Source organism: Drosophila yakuba, chromosome 3R, assembly GCF_016746365.2.
Source record: "Drosophila yakuba strain Tai18E2 chromosome 3R, Prin_Dyak_Tai18E2_2.1, whole genome shotgun sequence".
Classification (NCBI taxonomy): domain Eukaryota; kingdom Metazoa; phylum Arthropoda; class Insecta; order Diptera; family Drosophilidae; genus Drosophila; species Drosophila yakuba.
The window spans coordinates 18,000,696-18,019,532 of record NC_052530.2 but is presented as its reverse complement, the minus strand read 5'-3'; the positions used below and the strand labels follow the sequence as shown (position 1 = coordinate 18,019,532).

The 18,837-nt window shown below is 44.3% G+C and overlaps 1 protein-coding gene across 3 annotated transcripts in view; it reads right to left on the bottom strand.

Moving 5' to 3' along the window:
• Positions 1 to 2,381: 2,381 nt before the first annotated feature.
• Positions 2,382 to 18,837, bottom strand: part of LOC6537312 (stAR-related lipid transfer protein 13) — a 92,833-nt gene continuing 76,377 nt past the window's right edge. For 2 of the 3 annotated variants that reach the window (XM_039376480.2, XM_039376479.1), the window contains 7 exons: positions 10,362 to 10,433; positions 6,602 to 6,753; positions 4,812 to 6,456; positions 4,260 to 4,746; positions 3,917 to 4,189; positions 3,666 to 3,845; positions 2,382 to 3,603 (listed from right to left, as the gene is read on the bottom strand). In XM_039376480.2, the coding sequence (XP_039232414.1) occupies positions 3,489 to 3,603; positions 3,666 to 3,845; positions 3,917 to 4,189; positions 4,260 to 4,746; positions 4,812 to 6,456; positions 6,602 to 6,753; positions 10,362 to 10,433 (2,924 nt within the window). In that variant the 3' untranslated portion in view covers positions 2,382 to 3,488. Of the gene's footprint in view, positions 3,604 to 3,665; positions 3,846 to 3,916; positions 4,190 to 4,259; positions 4,747 to 4,811; positions 6,457 to 6,601; positions 6,754 to 10,361; positions 10,434 to 15,862; positions 16,328 to 18,837 lie in introns of those variants that run through there. The other variant, XM_002097834.3, reaches the window with a different exon arrangement.

Here is an 18,837-nt window from a genome sequence, read left to right as displayed (position 1 = left end):
CAAACTTATGCTTGGATTGGCTTTAAGCCAGTAGAAAAAAAGTATATCTAAAGCAGATTTTTATTTTAGCAATCCTTTGGCTTTGGAAATATTTGTTTTACAAATTGCATTTTGAATGAAATACAATCGAAGACATTTGTATTTAATATTTCGTTAGCATTTTTGTGTAATTGGTTCACACTGCCATCCCGTTTCTCTCTGTGCATTCAGTTCATGATCTGGGCTATAGTCCCGCATAATTGTCACGCCGCATTTGTGAAATAATTCTTAAATAATTTCATCAATTACGTCGCCCAGCTGCACAGTGTCTGTCGCGTTGGCTGCCTTTGCTGTTTCAACGATTTTATACGTTTTTTTTTATTTTGGTTTTTTTTCAGCTCCTGCTGCCTTCGTTGCCATTTCAATTATGTTGATATTTATTTTCATATTTAATTTAACACGCGCCGCGGCCAAAGGAGCGATAGGGAAGGATAGAAGGCACGGCAAATGCAGAAAGAAACGGCGGCGGCATTTGGAAAATCCATTTTACAGTAAAAACCGCATGCATTATTTAATTTTTAAGTGAAATCAATTACAAGCTCGTTGGCCATATAGCCCGGGGGCAGGGGGCAGGGGGCGTGGCGCATCGGCTGGGGGCGGGGCGGGTGGTGCGTCTGGTCTGGGCAGGGCTTTTGATGTTAAATGCCAGCCGCTGTCGGCGGTTGTTGTTGTCGATGTTGCTGCAAAATGCGTGTGTGGGACGCATTCGACGGAAGTGCGCATAAATGCAATTGCAGTCGAATAAATAAATAAAAATATTTTGTGCCATTAAATTTCAATTAATAACAAGGCAAACACACGCACACACACGCACACACACACACACAAGTGTGCGGCGGGCGCATCAGTCGCCTGACTCTTTCTGGCTGCAATATTAATACATTTTGGCAGCGGTGCGTGCACGGCGCGCTGATTGCCGCAAGCCCATGAAATTAAGTCACAAATTAATTAATTAATGCAATCAATACGTTGGACATTTGCATTGCCACCGCCACCGTCGCTGCCGTCGCTGTTGCTGCTGCTGCTGCAATCGATGTCACTGCATGTGGGCAACATTGCAACATGCAATTTGCAATTACAATTATGCCTTGCCTGACTTCCCCCAGCAGCAGTAGTTTCTTGCACTCTAAGTATAGTCTCAACTGGGCCATTAAGGTCGCCAGCTTAGCACTGAGCGAAATGTGCAGGTAGTTAGATACTTAGATACCACACAACAGCTTTGAATATTGGGTGTATAAATTTAAAAGTCAAATAATACATAAATAAGATTTATATATTTTTAAACATTTAAGTAACATGTTTAAACCCCAAATGATGTGGTAGTTGTATCTGAAGATACTAGTAGATGCAAGTAGATATATTCATAACTAGATAAACTAGATGTGTGTAAGTTCTGTTGAGTATTATTTAGCAATTCCAAATCGCCTTTCGTTTCGAGTGCACAAATTGCCTTCGCCCAAGTCTGGACTCCCTTCGCACACAACCAAACGCCCCAACAGGAGTCGAGCACGCCATGGCGAACATAATTTTTTAATGGACTTTTAATGTCTGCCGCTTGTGCGGGGGGCAAAATGCAAAGCGAATGTGAGTGTGTGCAAGCGCCTTCCTTTCGCAAAGCTTTTTTCGGGGTCAGTTTTTGGGGCTGTCGGGGCACAATTAGCGACAGTTTGTGCCCGACATGTGTAAACCAGCGAGAGAGGTGGGCTTTCATTGCCCGGCCTGCGATTCGTGTGCTGTCAATTTATTAGTCGACGCCTCGCTTCGGCGGCAGTCAATTAGAGAGCAACAAGGCTCCGATGTTTTAAAACGGCCAATAAGTTGGTATTATGATACGCGCGGCTAATGGACTCGATTGGAACAGGTTTTTCTAATTGAGCTCTTTAGCCAAGTGTGGTTTGCCATAGAGCGCAGACTTAGAAAACTATGTTCAGTTGCGTGAGAAAGCCACATGTAATTAAACTGGTTGGAATCCTTTACTTCCTGCATTAATGAACTTTTAACGTTTCCCTTTATAACTGTCATTCGGTTTATACCCCAAAAAAGAGTATGTTTCAAGTTTATTACTCATACGTACTGTTGCCTTTCAGGCTTAGTGGCGCCACCTATGCAGGCATCGCCACCCAAATCAGACTTGGCGCCATCTATAACAACTGAATCGGTTAAAGTGCTGCTTCCAAAAAAGGCCGACAGGGGCGCTACAAGACTTTGTGCATAACCGTTTGAGAAAAACAACAGAAGTTCAGTAATATTTCAAAAATCTGAAATGTTTCTCCGAATCTTGTTAAGTATAAAAAGTTTACCCACGTAATAATAAATACTCCCACAAGTAAATATACATAATATTTGGTTTATATGTTTCGCATTTCCATAATATGCACTTTTATTGCGATTTCCTTTATGCATCGAATATTTGAGTTACTGCTCCCTCCACTACACTTCACATTGGTTAGTTTGTTTCTGTGTTTCAGTGTTTCTGATCTGCATTCTCCATGTCATCACCTGCATTCATTGGTAACTCGTACACTCGATTATAGATTTATGTGGTAACGTATTTATAGACACATATAAAACTATATTATGTAGTATAGTATATATATATATTTATATATATTGATCGGGGATCTTAGGGCACATCCATAAACTAATGATGGTGATAATCATTTTGATTTCACACCGCATAATGGAAACAATCGTACATCTCAGTGTCGTCAATCAATCAACATCTGAAGCCAAATCAATCGATATCTGCTGACAAAACTATTGAGTGTCAAAGTGGTTGTTGATGAGTGTATTTAAGGTTAGTACTTTAGCTTAAATTTATAAAATTTGACTAGTTGAATTTGCTTTACACATTTTAAGGTTGCTTTTGCTGCTTTTTGTTTTCTGTTTTCTGCTTTCTGTTTTCCCGAATATACGTTTTAACATATTGCCAAGACTACAAACTAATTAACATTAAAGATTTGGAGTGCCGTAAACGTAGATGTAAACTTTAGCAAGAGAAATCGTTAAATATATATGTATATACTTTGTGATATTTACGTGTGTTGAGTATTTTGGATGTTAGATTGCTATTGTCGTACAGTAAACGTATGCGCATAAGTTAGGACCACGTATAAGTATAAATATAATACAGTAAACTAAACAGTTACGTCTAAATCGAAAACTATATGAAGAAACCTACTAAGTGTATTTACAAGAATATATTCTCTGATCTCGTTTCATCCCCTTTTTTCGGGATAAAACGCAAGCTCATGTTTGTGGTCCGTGGGTTTAGTTGGATATTTTTGCATAATCGTTGGGTTGTTCGAAGTGGGGACTTCAACTGCATCCTCCAGCTATCATATAATTACGTATAAATGCGTCAGTTTTGCGACAGACAACGAATACGGCGAACAACCATCGCATAGATGGTTATATCCTTTTATCCTTTTTTATAGTTTATGTATCTTTTAGACCTTGCTTTCGGGTCCATCGGCCACGTGCTTAAAGGCCAGGCGAATGCGCGACAAGTAGTGCGAGCATATGTGTCCATAGTTCTTATTGTACCATTCCGGTGTCTTGCCCCTGAAAGTATGCAATTGTTTGGTTATAGTTACTCTATAGTTTAATCAAATCGTTACACTCACTTGACATCCACTCTAGCCAAATGCATAACCCGCGATCTGCCGCTGCCACAGGGCTCTATGAGATATCGTGAGGCAAGGACCACGCCCCTCACCGCCCCGAAAAGAGGCTTCGCCTTGGCATGGTCGATCGAGGTCTCCACAATGACGCAGGCACCGCGCGGCAAGTCTGTTTGCCAGGAACTGCGATGTAAAGCAATGATATAAATAAATATTTCAATATTTCAGTGTATTAAGTTCATTTTGAAACCTACCGCAACACACAAAAGTCCGTGGTCAGTTGGCCATCGAGAGCATACTGGTAGATCTCCGTGCGTTCGTCCAGCTTCTTGACCGTCTGACATTGCAGCAAATTGGTGTCCCAGGAGGCTCGCTGTTTGATCACAAACTCAAGGACCTCCTTTGGCGGTCCCTCGATCTCCGTGGAGCAGCGCCACAGTCGAAGCGGATGGCCATCGCCCACCTTTTTGTAGGCAATGTCCACGCTGCTGTCGTTCAGGGAATTGATGCTAAACCAGCCGCGGGTTCTGAATATTGGATTGCAATAACAAGTTAATAAAGTAAATAGAAACCTATAACTTATATAAGGGAACCTACTTTTCGCGACCCTCCTTGATGGTGGCACTGGTGCACTCGTACAGGTATCCCCGCCAGTTGTGGAACTGCATTCCCTCGCCCAGCGCCTCCAAGGGCAGTGGCTTCGACTCCTCCATGTAGCTGAAGTTGCACTTGCTCAGCTTCTCCTTGGCCGCCGTGTAGATCTGCTTGTAGTGCTCGATCATGAAGGACAGGCACTCGTGGGAGGCCTTCGCCTCCGCCAGCTCCTTCATGTCCGGCATTCCAGATCCCTTGCCCTTGCGACGTGGCGAGGCGGATACGGAGGCGGAGCCCGTCGAAATGGAGGAGTGGAAAATGGATTGGGCCAGACACACGCCCAGATTGTTGCTGGTCATCTGGTTCTGCTGCGAGTTGGCCGCCACAATGGTCAGGAACTCGAGCAGCACGTACAGGATTTCCCGGTTCTCATCGGGCAGCAGGAGCACGGCACATTGCACTGCATCCAGTCGCACTTCAGCCGGGAGATCTAAGGATTTGAAAATCGAATGATTAGAAAACATTTTTAGAAATTAAACACATTGCTCTACGTACGTTGAAAGATGGCCACGAAGGTCTCGGACATCTTGGTGGTCAGCAGAGATTCGGGCAACTCGCGGAAATACTGTTTCAGCATATCGGCCACATCGTAGGCCTGTTGCAGATCAAAGACATCCATGCACTCGGCCGTGGAATCGGTGACTTCGATTTGCTCGCGCAGCTTCATAATGCGCGACTTTCCGCCGCTTTTCCGGAAAATTCCCACCTGATCGAGGGCGTTCAACTGGAGCCAGCGGAATGCGGCACGCACGGCCATGGGAAGTGTTTGTCCACTTCGCTGAAGGATCATTAGCAGCGGCACTCCAAACACTTTCTTGTCCTTGTAGTCCGGCATCTTGATCTTCTTGATGAACTTGGGCAGTTCCCAGTTCCAGCCCGAGCGATGAGATGGACAGTATCGCTCCATGTGTCCGGTTAGCGTGACCAGTGCCAGCTTACGGATTATCTGCAGCTGACCCGCCGACATGGCGGCGAATGGCATTCCTCCGGCATCTTCCTGCAGCGGCTCGATCTTCTTGGAGAAACACTTGCGGAATATCATGTTGGGGCGCTCCTCCATCTGGAAACTATGCCAACGCACCACGGGCTGTCGCTTGGAGCCACCGTTTGTGGTCCCGCCAGCCGGATCCTCATCGTTCTTGGCCTCCTTGCGTGAGGTGCTGCGGGATCGGAAGGATGACGAACGGAAGCCGTCACGTTTCTTGGGATCCTTGCCCAAGTTCAGCGAACCGCCGCGAGTCAGCTTCTTCACCTTAACCTCTGTGGTATTGGAGTTGGCATCCTTTATGAGCAGCTTACGTCCCTGATGACACTCCGAATCGGAATGGGTGCCTATATCATCGACTTTACCCGTGCGCTGCAGGAATCTTCGTGCCTTGGAGGGCTTTCGCAGGGATAGTTTGCCCCCCGTCGACGACTCCTGACTGTCGCTGTAGTACGACGAGGAGTCATCGGACTTGCCCTCCTTTAGCTGCGACATGGGACTGGAGAAGAAGTGCAACGGACTGGTCCTCATCGAACGCGGCGTTGTGGGCGTCCGCTTGGGACTGGAGCGATTGGGACTGAGGAAATTGTCACTGTGACTGGGCACTTTGAGGTCGTTGCCGAAGAACGGCGCCTTGGGGAATGTGTGCATGGGGCTCAGGGCCGATGGTGAGGGCGGGGTGGAATAAACGGCATCCGGTTTGCGCAAACTGCTCCTCTGGCCAAACTGCGAGAGGTCCAGTACTGTCGGTCCACTGATGACCACATTTTCGCGATTCTGTCGCTTGCGACGTCGCGACTTAATGGACTCCACTCGTCTCAACAATGCCTTGGCCTGATCCTTGATCCTTTCGCTGCCGCTTCTTCTCAAGCGACCGCTATCGGATCCTTCGCCCAACGAAGAGCCATCGTTGGCAATGCCACCGGCCTTACTGCAACCCGGTATCACCAGTGTGATGCCGGCACCATCCTCTTCGAAGCGATCCGGACTGGACTCCTTCGACGAACTCTCCGTCTTCTCCACGTTCAGGCTCAGGAGTCCCGGCGGCGGCAGTTCCAGGCCCATCTCCCCAATCCGCGACCAGCGGCGAATGTGCGGTTGGAATGTCCAGTGCTCGCTCAAGGCGAAGTTCTCGTCATCCGATTCCTCCTTTTGCTAAGTGGAGTTAAGTAATTAAGAGGTAAAGGTTATTATTTATAACTCTTCTTCTAAACAGATTAATTGGCAAATGAAGGACCAATTTCATGGTTTTCCTAGAAGATCCTTGCGTCTTCTACATAGATCCGTACTACTAGCTTACCTGTGGTGTTTGCGGTTTGTGCGATTGGTCCAGCCGCATGGTGGCACAACGATTGAGGACGCAGAGCCGGCGGTAGAGGGACTGCAACTGATCGTTCTCGAGATTGGTGTGATCTTTGGCTACATTGTTCAGATCGATCGGGAACTGATGATCTGCAAAGGCAATTGAATTTTCGTAAAAAGGACTTCTCTTGGCTAGATGAAGGGAAGTGTAATGGTTTTGCGACCGCACGTCTCGACGACGCGTGAAATTCTAATTGAGAAACCTGAAAAGTCGAACGCCTATGGCGCCAGCGATCAGTAAACGGGTACGCGTCGTGTTGCTTCGGTATATGCGATATATAGTAGTCTGCCACATCGGGCAGCTGAATTTTCACAGCGCTTTTCCACATATTTGCGTGGCCAATTCGCACGTAGGAAATCAAGTTCCAAGGCGACCGCCGCCTCGTTCGCAACAAAAAAAAAAGAAAAAACAAGAAAAAAATTATAAAGAAAAGATTATACCCAGACGTTTACACATGTCGCGACGCGTCACACGGATACGAATAAAGCAAAGATACTGCAACATTGCAATACTGAAAGATACAGATACATTTGCATCTGCAGCTGCAGATAACGCAGCTCGGCATCCGTAGGATGCACTGGATGCCTGGAAAAGCAGCATTGTTTGCACAAATATTGTTAGCATTACAACAATATTTTGTTCTTCTAGAAAAGCCATTCACGGTTTGTTGAACTTTCGGCTCGAAAGTAACGCCCCAACTCGTTTCTTTCTCTCCTTTCATGAAGGAAGCTTTTTATAGTTTTGTTTACGCTCCTCCAGCGCCATTCTTTCCGTACTCTTGGCCCTGCTGGGTATTTATAAGACCATTTCGGATGCTTCTCTTTAAACAGTCAAGTCAAGTGATGTCTGTGTGTTTAGTTTCTAATTGAAAGCCAAAGCCCCTATGGTGTAAACAAATCGGGGAAGTGTGCCAGTGCCACCAAGTGTTCGATAACCCATTGGGAGTTACGAGTAGTACAATCGGCTGACGTCAGAATTATTTGGGAATTATTTTGGAATTATTTGGGAAGTCGGTGTAACTTTCTGCCGCATTTTGGGGCTTTTCACAGTTTACACGAGAGTGTGTAAAAGGGGAAATCGTTTATTGGGCCAATTATATGATTAATCTTTTTTCTCAGCCAATGACGCAGATTGCAGTGAAATTCGAATGTAATTAGGAACAATTTATGGCTGTTTTTGGGAAAATATAGAAGCAATTAGCCTGGAATCTAAATTAGGATGCAGATTTCATTCGAATATAGATCTTTATGGGGTCTCCACGAAATAATTATTGTTTAGACTTTGGCTGATTGTTCCCTAGAGACTTTACAGGGAAAATATTAATGAAGACAGGAAAACAAACTGCAGCATTGATATTACCTACAAAAAATGTCAATAAAACTGGAAACTGGATTGTAAATATGTGATACTTTATGGGATCACCAGTGATTTACTTTTACCACTCCTCAAGTTCCGTGTCTTGGCATTTGGCTCCCAGGAAAACCGGTTAGGTTCCTTTGGACAAAAAAATCGATTGCCATGCCCCATGAGCTCTTATTGCCCTCTTAAGCACTCCCATATGATCCTGGCCTGGCGCAGGTCACACCCTCGAATTAAGTCTGCCACTTTCGGTGAGTAATGTGAGTGCAAGAAATGAGCAAAACGCAAACAAAGGCTGGCGATATACACAAAAAAATACGCGATCCTGGGTTCCTGGGCAAATTAACAGTCGCTTACAGCTGGAACACCTCCTTTCAGCAGCACAAGTCCGCATACCCGAAGCAAAAATCCAATGACAGAGCAGCGAGCGACTTACACACCTACGGCATTTTAATTTGCAGAGCCCAAACGGCAAAGGAATTCACCAAATGCAAAGGAAATTTGAGCAGCAATCTGCGCATGCGCCGCTGCCTTGTTTACACGAAACTCATTAAAATACGCATTTATCATGTTGTCCCCGGTCAGGAGAAGATGGTCATGCAGATGGGCTTGGGATTGGGTTTGGGTTTGGGATTGGAATTGAAGCTTGGGTCTTGGGTTGGGCTCCAGTTTAAATGTGCGCACAAATTATTCCATAAGTTGGGGGAACGTACTTTGTGGCTTCCATCACTCAACAAAAAGTATACGCTAAATAAGGCAAGGATCATAGGAAGATTCTGTTCCTTCATTCAGTTCTAGAAAACGATATTAAGTGGCAATGTACTTTAGTATAATATGTAAATAATAAGTTCAAAAAGTAAAATTGTGTCTGGTTTCTCTGAGTGCTGGTCTTGAATTTATGCAATACAATTCGCATATTTCAAGGTCGGCGACAGGGCGCCTGCGGACATGCCCAAATTGCAGGCTCTCCATTTCAGATTCACTTTTTGCCCGGCGCGTTTTCGAGTTCTTCTGGCGTTTTCTGACTTTTTGGTCATAATTCAAATGAAGTCGGCGAACTTTTTGGACTTAAGAATGTACTTTTCGGGTTTGTTGTGCAGATCTTAGCGGGCTCATCAATCTGCGAGGCCTCCGGGCGTTAAATGCGTTGCGACAAATGCGCCGGAGAAGAAGGGTCGCCTTCGCTTGCGATTAAGGAAATCAAATAAATATGCAGCTTGCGCGGGGTCACTGAACTTATACTAACATTTTGGCTGGCGGTTGTGGTTGTGGTTGTGGTTGTCGAGTGGCCCTCTTCAAAGGCCAAAGCCCTTTTCTTAACGAAATCGAAAAAGAAATATGAAAAAAGCAAAACGAACAAAAACCGAAACCATTTTAATTTTCGGTTCTGTGCTGGGCTTTTTTTTTACGAAGGTGGTCCCCATAAATTCTTTGGGCCTGCGTGTCCTTTAGCCTTTTATTATATTTTATCTCAGTTTGGCTGCTTCACGAGTTTTTTGCCGGTCTCTTGTGTATTTTGTTTGTGCCCTGCTTTGGGTTGAATTCTCAAGATTGCCCCGATCTCGTAGGTAGGCGTTGCTGGGCTTTCGTTTTCGCTTGAAAGGACTTGGATAGAATTGGATCGGATCGGATTGGATCGGATTGGATTGGATGGGGGATCCATCGGGTTCCATTCAGCCTAATTGTTGTCGCGGTTTGTGCCGCGTGTTTGGGATATCAATTTTCACTATCATGTTCAGCGCAGCTCTTTGTCTGGCTTGGTGTTTGGTGTTGAAATCTTTAGACGTCGTGAGGCGGCACTTAAACTGTTCTCGAATGTTGCCACGTCATAAATGTTTTGTCGTCTTTGGTCGCATTTTTTTATTTGTTTTGTTTTTCTCCTACTTGGCACTGGGCAGTGGCGAAAGTGAAAGTTCGTGTAATACAATTAATAAACTGCCACTTGGAGAGCGTTAAACACACAAGACTAAATGGCATGTTGGTCAAGTGCCTTGGTTGCCGTTTCTGCTGTTTCTGCTGCTGCGTCACCGCCGATGACGAGACCATCAATTACCGACCACCAGCCTGCCACTCCCCCAGGGGCAAAAGCATGCTGACACGACATGCACCGCGGGAAATAGGAACTAGCAAAGTGCAGCGAAAAAACTCATTAAACTCTTGAAACTAGGCAGCATAGAGTAAGGCAGCAAGTCGTCGAATAAGAATATTGAGGAACTGTGAGGGAATAATTTTCAGTGACCTGTCCCTCGATTCTCGTTCTAATCAAATGATTTCTCACAGTGCAGCGCAAAACGGAAGTGCGTAATGGGGGGAGTTTGGGGCTGTGGTTCGCACTTACCTTCGTACATCTGCGCGTATTGCGGAAAACCTGCAGCTCGCAGCCATTTGCAAGCCTCCACAGCTTCGATTTCTGCAAGAGAGAAAGAGAGAGAGTGAGAAGGGAAAATGCAGGATGAATATGAGTTTTCATATTGCGTATACGCGACGCAGGCAGCGAATTAAATTAATTGTAATTAAGTTGCCGAGCGAATCCTTTTTGCCCCACCAAATTCAATCCGAGCGGCCAGCAAAACCAATTAAGAAGCGGGCTGTTCCATCAAGAAGCCGTCACCAAAGTCTGGCCATTGTCCACGGGCTTTTCAGGGTCACTTGATGGATTACGTGGTAAGCCGACCAAATGGAGTTGACGCTTTAAAATGATGTGACTGTGGTTGGTCATGCTCTTAAATTGTTGCATCGATTGCGACTTTACCTTGAGCCAAAGCGCTGCGAAAGTAAAAGCTTCAGAGGAATGCGAGCTCGGGAGATGAAAATGGATTTAGTCAACTCAGAGGGATAAAATTGCTTATTTATGCTGGGCTAATTTGAGGACAGAAGACAAAGAACGCATTGAACCGCAAATAACAAATGTAAGTCATACTTTTTTATGAGTCTCTCTGCCAGCACAATGAATTCAAATCGAATCCCAGTGAAACAAAGGCAGCCAAAGGCACTTGGCCTCAGCTATTTTAAATGCTAATCTGGCTTAGCTATTGCCATTGCTTTTGCTTTTGCTAAGGCATTATTTATTTTTGTTATTTAAGCTTGGTTCAATTTGAGTAACAGGATCTGAGAGCGACAGAGCTATTGATTTTTAATCAGGCTGAGCGACAACATGAAACAGTTTCCGGCTGCTTACTGGCAGCAGGAAAATATGGAACCTACTATATGTCGACATCGAAAACAGGGGGGGTTGGTTGCTGGTTGCTGAGTGAATTATTATTGAGTTTTGCAAGCGATTAACTTGCACGAGGATGCCGATACCAACGGCAAAACGGCAAAGGCAACGGCAACGTCAAATGGGCCAATGGAGCGAATATGGGGCCACCTGTCCAGGTTTCCTTCCATTTCCCACTGTCTTTGCAGTTATTTATAAACGAGAGCAACCCCTTGGACATCGATTTATGCTGCTGGCATTCTGACAGCTGCCGCTGGCCGGACGCATGACCCGCTTCCAGCGGATCTTGGCACCCGGCCAGGTCCTCCATGTCCATGTCCATGCCCATCCCCATGCTCCATGCTCCATGCTTCCGCTGGAGCGACGGGCTGGTGGAGCTGACCCAAGGAATTACTGGCCACTCGGAATGGCATTTTATTATGTATGCAAATTGTGGGTGGTAATGGCGCCACATATGCGGTTACTTGTCTATGATTAGGACGATTGCTTCGACTTGTGTGCCATCAAATAGACTTTTTTAAAAGAAAAGTACCATCAAATAGACTTTTTTAAAAGAAAAGTACTACCATTGGTATTTAAATAATTTGAAAACATTACTCTTCACTTGATTGCAAAGTTTCTAGTACAGAAGTCAACTTAAATAGCAAAGATGTTGTTTTAAGCAGCAAAATGTAATCAACTCTGTGACTGCTGTTTTCCCACTCGTCTTTGCAATTATGCAGTCAGTAGACATAATTACTATCCTGCATTAATTATCCCGCAATTGCCAACTTTTGCGTTGGCAGTATTATAGCTCTGTAAATGCCACTCGAGCGTGGTATAAATTACGCATACGCCGCGTTGCCGTCGCAGTCGCAAACTCATCTAAAAGCCATTTAAAGCGAGTAAAACAATGTGGAGGTGTGTGTGTGTGTAAAAGGTTCACTCACAGCTTATTGCGTCAGGTTCAATATTTGAACATGTTTACCCACACACGCACACACACACACACACAGTGCCGCCCAGTTGTTGTCCTTATTGTCCTTTGGACAGCATTTTCCTCACTTGACCCCCTCCTCTTTTACCAAAGCCTGCGACGCCTTTAAACATTTCCAAACAGGCGACGCGTAAATTCATGAACCTCACCTGAGCTCAGGATAATAATTATTCTGATGGACCCGGACAACGTATGTGTGTGTGTGTGCTGTGTGTTTGTGTGAGTGTGGTGGGTGTTTGGGGGCGTTTGGAACATGAGACGATGCTGATCACAGCAGTTCCACGATGTAGCGTCCTGACCTTAGGGCTAATTCGAAAATGTATAAAATGCCAGGCAGACTGCCTTCCAGCGTTGGTGTTTGAAACAAAAAAAAAACACATTCTTTTCTGGCTTATTGCGTACTGTGAACTTTGCTCTTTGAAATCGTTGACAATTTTCTACCTGATATTGAATTTCATAGGCCAACTAACGAATTTCTATACCAGAAATAATTAGCGTTTGGTTTTATATTCCGAAAACGGCTAATAATAAAAACATAATTTTTGTCTCAGCAAAGTGAACTTTTGAACAGTGATAATATGGACTTGAAAGTTTAATCAATTTAATTCTCCATGTTGAAATGGCTTTCCACTGAGCTTAACTTTGAACTTGTTCTCCGTTGTCTCACCATTCTGCATACATAATATCGTCTTTGCCTGAACACGGGATTAATTGAAGCTCCATTGCTTGCTGTAGTTTCAGCTTGTTGTCTACTAAATTTGTTTAAATTTTCAATTAAAATTTGCATTGATTTCAAGAGCCGCCCGCAAGAACCACAAGGAGTAAAAGTCAAGCGTTCTGATTCTGTTTTCTGTGGGAGAAGAGATGAGGATAGAAGAGAAGAGCGAGGGAAAGTGTCAATGAAAGCAAAGTTCCTAGCACAAATGCCACAGACTCTATCCTTCGCATGGAAAATTCCTCTCACTGTGTGGGTGCGTGTCACTGACACGCATTTCCACTCCTGAATACGAATACGAGTGTGTGTGTGTGTGCTCCAGAAAAATGCATTCAAGCTGAGGGAGATGACATTGTATGCGGATGACAGACAACAGACAACAGACAGCGTTTACCGACCAACTTGGTTATGCAAAGGATTTGCTCTCTGTGGCATGCGTTTCCATAACGCCGAGGCCTTTTGTTACGCACAGCTAAAACTTTAAGCTGGCCTAATGTAATTATGTATAATAAAGTGGACCAAAACAAATGCTGTAAAAGCATCGACCTTAGTGCGGAAAACATGTTATTCTACCCATGTACATAGTCGCACATAAATTGTAAATCGATTTCGGCTGACACTAATTGATAGCTAATTCAATTGCCGCAGGCTGGCCGAAACATTATTCAGCAATTTCATTAATTTGCCGCTAAGCGATTTCATATGCCAATTATGCTGCCATATAAACCGTAAATTACATCGCCCCAGGAGCTAAAAACAATGCAATTCTATTGCCGATGGTAGAACCAAATGAGCCGACTGCGTTCCCACTTCCCATTAGATAAATAATTGTCGTAGGTGTCGTGCCATTAATTAATGGCCAACTTGCCAACTGGCCACTGGCAAAACAGGCGGCGCGGATGTTTTATTGTCTGGCATTGCATTCAAATGTCAGGAGAAACATAAATTTTAGTCATTTCAGTCACCTTGTGGGTCAGCCATCAAAGAGAATGCTGGCTAAGGTGGATTATTAATTATAAATTGCAACCCAGAAATAGCAGTCCGTGCCTGTGAACTTGTAATATTCCGCTTTCAGTTTTCAGTTCTCAGCTCTGTTTTCAAAATAGAGTCTTTTGGGGCATGTAAGCCGTAACAGGCGAACATAAATAGACATGTGCACACTCCTTTCCTCTTCACTGGGCACTCAAAAGCCTGCTGCCAGCAGTTGCCTGCTAAAAGGATAACGCTATTTATAACATTTCTGGGCCACAAGTGTGTGCCACGGTCCCTTCTTCTAGCCAACTCCCTTTTTGGCCTGCGAATGTGTGCAACAAGTGGCAGGAGCAGCAGCTACTAGTAAGTTTAATTTGCTGTGAAGTCGGCAACCGATGGGTGGAGTTGCTCAATTGGCCGGGAGCAACCGTTTTGGGCCATCAATGTAATTAGGGGCCAAGTAGCTGGGAGCCCCTTGGGGAATTCGCTGGCCAAATATAACAGATCATTGAGCTTTTAATGTGTTTTTAATGTCAGCGTATTATATGCGGCATGCTTCCTGCCGCGCGCCGTTTGCACACAATGAAAATAAACGAATTTCGCATTCGCAAGAAAAAATAACAATTCGCAGGCGAAAGAAAAGAAAACAAAACAAAGCGACGAACGAACAAGAATGGAAAGTTTATACGTTGTTATAACCCAAAAATGGCAAAAAAACAAAAGAAAATGGAAATGAAATTGAAATCGAACAGCGGAAAATGCTGGTGGCTTACAGGCTTACAGGTGGTTCGTTATGAGTTTTCCCCAGGGAATCGCCGAATTAAAGAACAAGGAAATTGTATCAGCCATAAAAATGCTTCTTCAACTGGCCATTTCAAATTGTATATGAATTTTAAGCATCATATTCATAAATTCTGTTTTTTGGAGGCACGAACCGTGGAGGCAGGTACGAGTTATAATTAAAACAATTTCCCGCATTTTTTACGTGTTCACGTACATACATATTAATTGTATAATAATTTTTTACCATTTATTACTACACGCAAACAATTTTCTTTATTTAAATGAATGGCTTTGCTTGACTGGCGCGCAATTTCACTAGAGTGTAAAGAAAACGGCGAAACCGGTGGATGATGATGATTCTGATGATGATGATGATGACGACCGATGGTCAGTGGCGGAATGTACATGGATATATCATAGGCATATAGCGGGGACACTGACTGACTGACTGACTGACTGACTGACTGAGTGCATGACCGAATGATTGACTGAGTGACGGAATGCTAGTGACAGAGTGGAAGGCGTAGCACTTGTTGCCATATCTCCCACCATATTGATACACATAATCCCAAAACTGGCGATGCGAATAATTCGAATTCGATTTAAATGCGAGGCGTCGACTGATAAGTACAAGCTGTGCACTGAAAATAGCCGTGCCCCGCATTCCCATTACCAAAAATAAACGGCCACAATCCCCGCAATGTGGGGATTCTGGGTGCTCGAAGGAGTGGGAGGATCGGATCGCATCGGATCCCCACTTGTGGGGTGCCGAAAAACCATAAACAGCCAATTGCTGGCGATGCGAGTGGCGCGCGCCCATTGCTGCCACTAAAAACACAATGATCCAGACTCGCATATTTCCATAATTGTAAACAAAGTGTTTAATAACGTTCAAGCGGGCAAAACAAATTCGCCCTTGAAGCGGGGCCACACTGCAAAAAACGGTGACTAAATGGAGAAAACCTCTGTTAAGACTGCAACTATCTATTCAACGAGGTATGGAGATAATTAAAACATATATTTAATTGAACTGATTTAATCCAACCGGAAATCTAGTTTTTTATGAATCAAGAAACATTGATTGTGAGATCAAAGTAAGAAACGTTTTAAGGCATAATAATTCAATTTGGGTCATAGCTACTCCAATTGCCAGTGCCAGTGCCAATTTGTGCTCACCTGCAATCTTGCGTTCGCGCATTTTCCGCCATAACGCCTCGGCCTTGCGTTTTGGCCAGTTCTCGAACTTCTGCGAGAAGCTCCTGAAGAACTTGTACTCGCGTATGGTGATGGACATGCGACGTTGCATATTGGCCAGTTTCGGCAGCGCCGTCTTGAAAAAGCACTCACAATAGTGATTACTCCGACCGAAAATAATAATTAACTAACACCCGACGACTTGGGCGAATTTCTGTTATTGTTTTGGTACAAAATTACACTAAAATGCACTCCATATTTCAAGCACACAACGCACACGAGAATCTGATCATTTTCCTTTGCCCTTCTCAATGCTATTTATTTTGATTCAATATTTATGTTTTGGTGTTTGGTGTTTGCCTTTAAGTCGGTGGCGTCGACGCGCTCCAACCGAGTTTTCCACTCGGTACGGCCACGAGAAACGACAACCGTGCACGGCGCCTGTAAGAGCACTAATGAATTTGCAACGGGGCTCGTTTTCCCATCAGAAAATGGCGAGCCGACCGCACGATTTCCCATCGTCCGCCCGAAGCAACGGAAACGAAAGCGAGCCAGCGAACGAAACAGACGGGCGCACGGGGCGTATGAACAACGGGGCGTATGAGCAACGTGGATGTTCTGTTCTGTTCTGTTGCTGCTGCTGGCATTTCAGCCGCCATTCTTCTCGTGCTTCTTCAAGGGCCCAAAGGTATTGTTTGCCGAAAATGGGCGGTGGAAAGGGCTACTTCCTGAGCACCCATCTAACATAGAGTTATCGGCGCCACAATCGCTTATTATTATTTTCTGTGGTTAGTTGGCCAGGGCCACAGGGCGAACAAATAAATAAATAAATGAATAACTGTCATGTTGATGATGCTTATTTCATTTCCATGTTAGCCAAAAGGACTCTCTGCGCGGCAGGGCAATGTCAGCTTATGTTATATAGTTGTTTTACTTATTTTTCTTCGTTTTCCCTGTTTTTGTTTTATGAGGCATTCATTAAAATTTATACGTTGGCATGTGAAAGTTTCAAGACACCGACAACCGCACCTGTTGCTCCACTGAAAGTAGTGTGGGCGGGGTGCGGTGTGGGCGTGGCTGTGTGTGCTTTGTGCACAGTTGGTTTGGCACAGTTTTTTTTTTGCTTTTTTTCACTGCTTATGAGTGCGCTTGAGTGTGTTTCAAGGTTAAGCTTTTGCTTGGTTCTATGATTTATGGAGAGTTGAGTAAATGGTATTATTGCATTATTGTGTCTGGAGAAGGTTTGATGATACAGCCGCGCATTTGTTTGATATCACCATTGACTCTTGGTTATTCAGAACAATTCTAATCGTAGAAGTGTAAGCCCATTGTTTTCACACAGCTGCAATACGTTTGTTTAAGGATCACGTTTGCTTTTTAAAACTTGCACTGGCAAACAAGCCCATTTTTTGCTGTTGCACCAGACTACTTGGGTAAACGGGAAAATTACGAGCAGAAATCATGGCAAGTCACTCGTGTACATTATTTCTCATTAATCTACTCCCACTGTTGTGTTTCTGTATTTTCATGTTTTTTTTGGGCGTGACTTGGTGCGGAACACGGAACACGACATGGACACATGCTCGTGTATTCCATAGGTACGCATATATTTGCTCCGACGATGAGCAGATTTATATATGGAATACAATATAAATGCGGGTAATTTGTACTTGTGCAATAACATTTATTAATCTTGATGTATTGCCAGCGTGTTAATCTCTTCAATAAAGCAAACAACTTGGGAAGCCAGCTTCCGTTGAGAAATAACAATAAGCTGCGAGGAGGAGACTCTCCTTAAAGCCTGTCATTATGGACAACGACAACGGAGCGTATGAGCAATGCAGTGGCACACATAAAATTGGCAATATAAATACGCGTAAGTACATATGATATAGCCGACTGAAGGCCGCGACCTTTTCGGAGGGCACGTTCTGGACGAAAAAACGTCATTGTAATGACGTCAGTGCGCTCGGAAATGGCAGGCAAACACTCAGATAATGGTCATAAAATGACCATCCCCCGCTCTCCCCTCCTCTCACCCCTCTCCGCCACTCTATCACAATTTTCCCCCGCCTTCAGCACACTGACGTCATTGGCCAAGATTGCTCCGAACTGCTTTGTATGTGCATAATTCGTTGGGGGCAGTCAGGCTGCAAAAAAGCGAAATTGAATGAGAGCTCCAACAGCCACTGGAGGACACTTCGTCGTCCAGTTTGTGATTCAATTTTTGTTCTCCCGTTCATTTATACGCCATTTTTAGCACACAAAGTGCCATCACACCATCGTCATCATCATCATCATCATCAACCGTCGAGCTCTGGTCAAGAGGCAATATGTGTGGATAGATATGTCTTTGTGCACATGGGGAAAATCCATACCAAATGGTTTTCAGATCCCCAATCATTGCACTTTCACACATATCTTACTCCATTAAAAAGAAATATATATAGCTCGCAAAAACTAAGAACTAAGCTCCATTTTTAAGTTCCAAAAGCTTTGAATCTATTTAGAAAATAACTAAAAATATTGTACCTAGATTTTGTTTTCGATTTCTGCCCCACTTTCTCTCAGTGCTTGTCCGCCATTGGATGTTTGGACAATATGGTGTGCGGAATGGACAGATTGACAGCCATTTTCGGTTGGGGATTGGGTTTGGGATGGTGTGCCATTTGTAGTGAAGTGTTGACGGAAGTGTTGGAAATTCGCAAAAAGAGCCGTTTGCTGGTGCTCTTGATATTCACGTTTGCCGGGCAGCGAACATGAATGTAATTTAAATGACGGCCGCCCTTCAATTGTTGGCTCGAAATGAAAGCAAAAGTTGGAAATTGATTTGCTGCCGCAAACAAAACCGTATGATATGCTCCTTCTCGTGGCAGCCCATCACATATAGATCAGGCTCACAAATAATTATAGAAATTATGAATCAAGCCCCACCACGGACAGACTGTTATTATAAA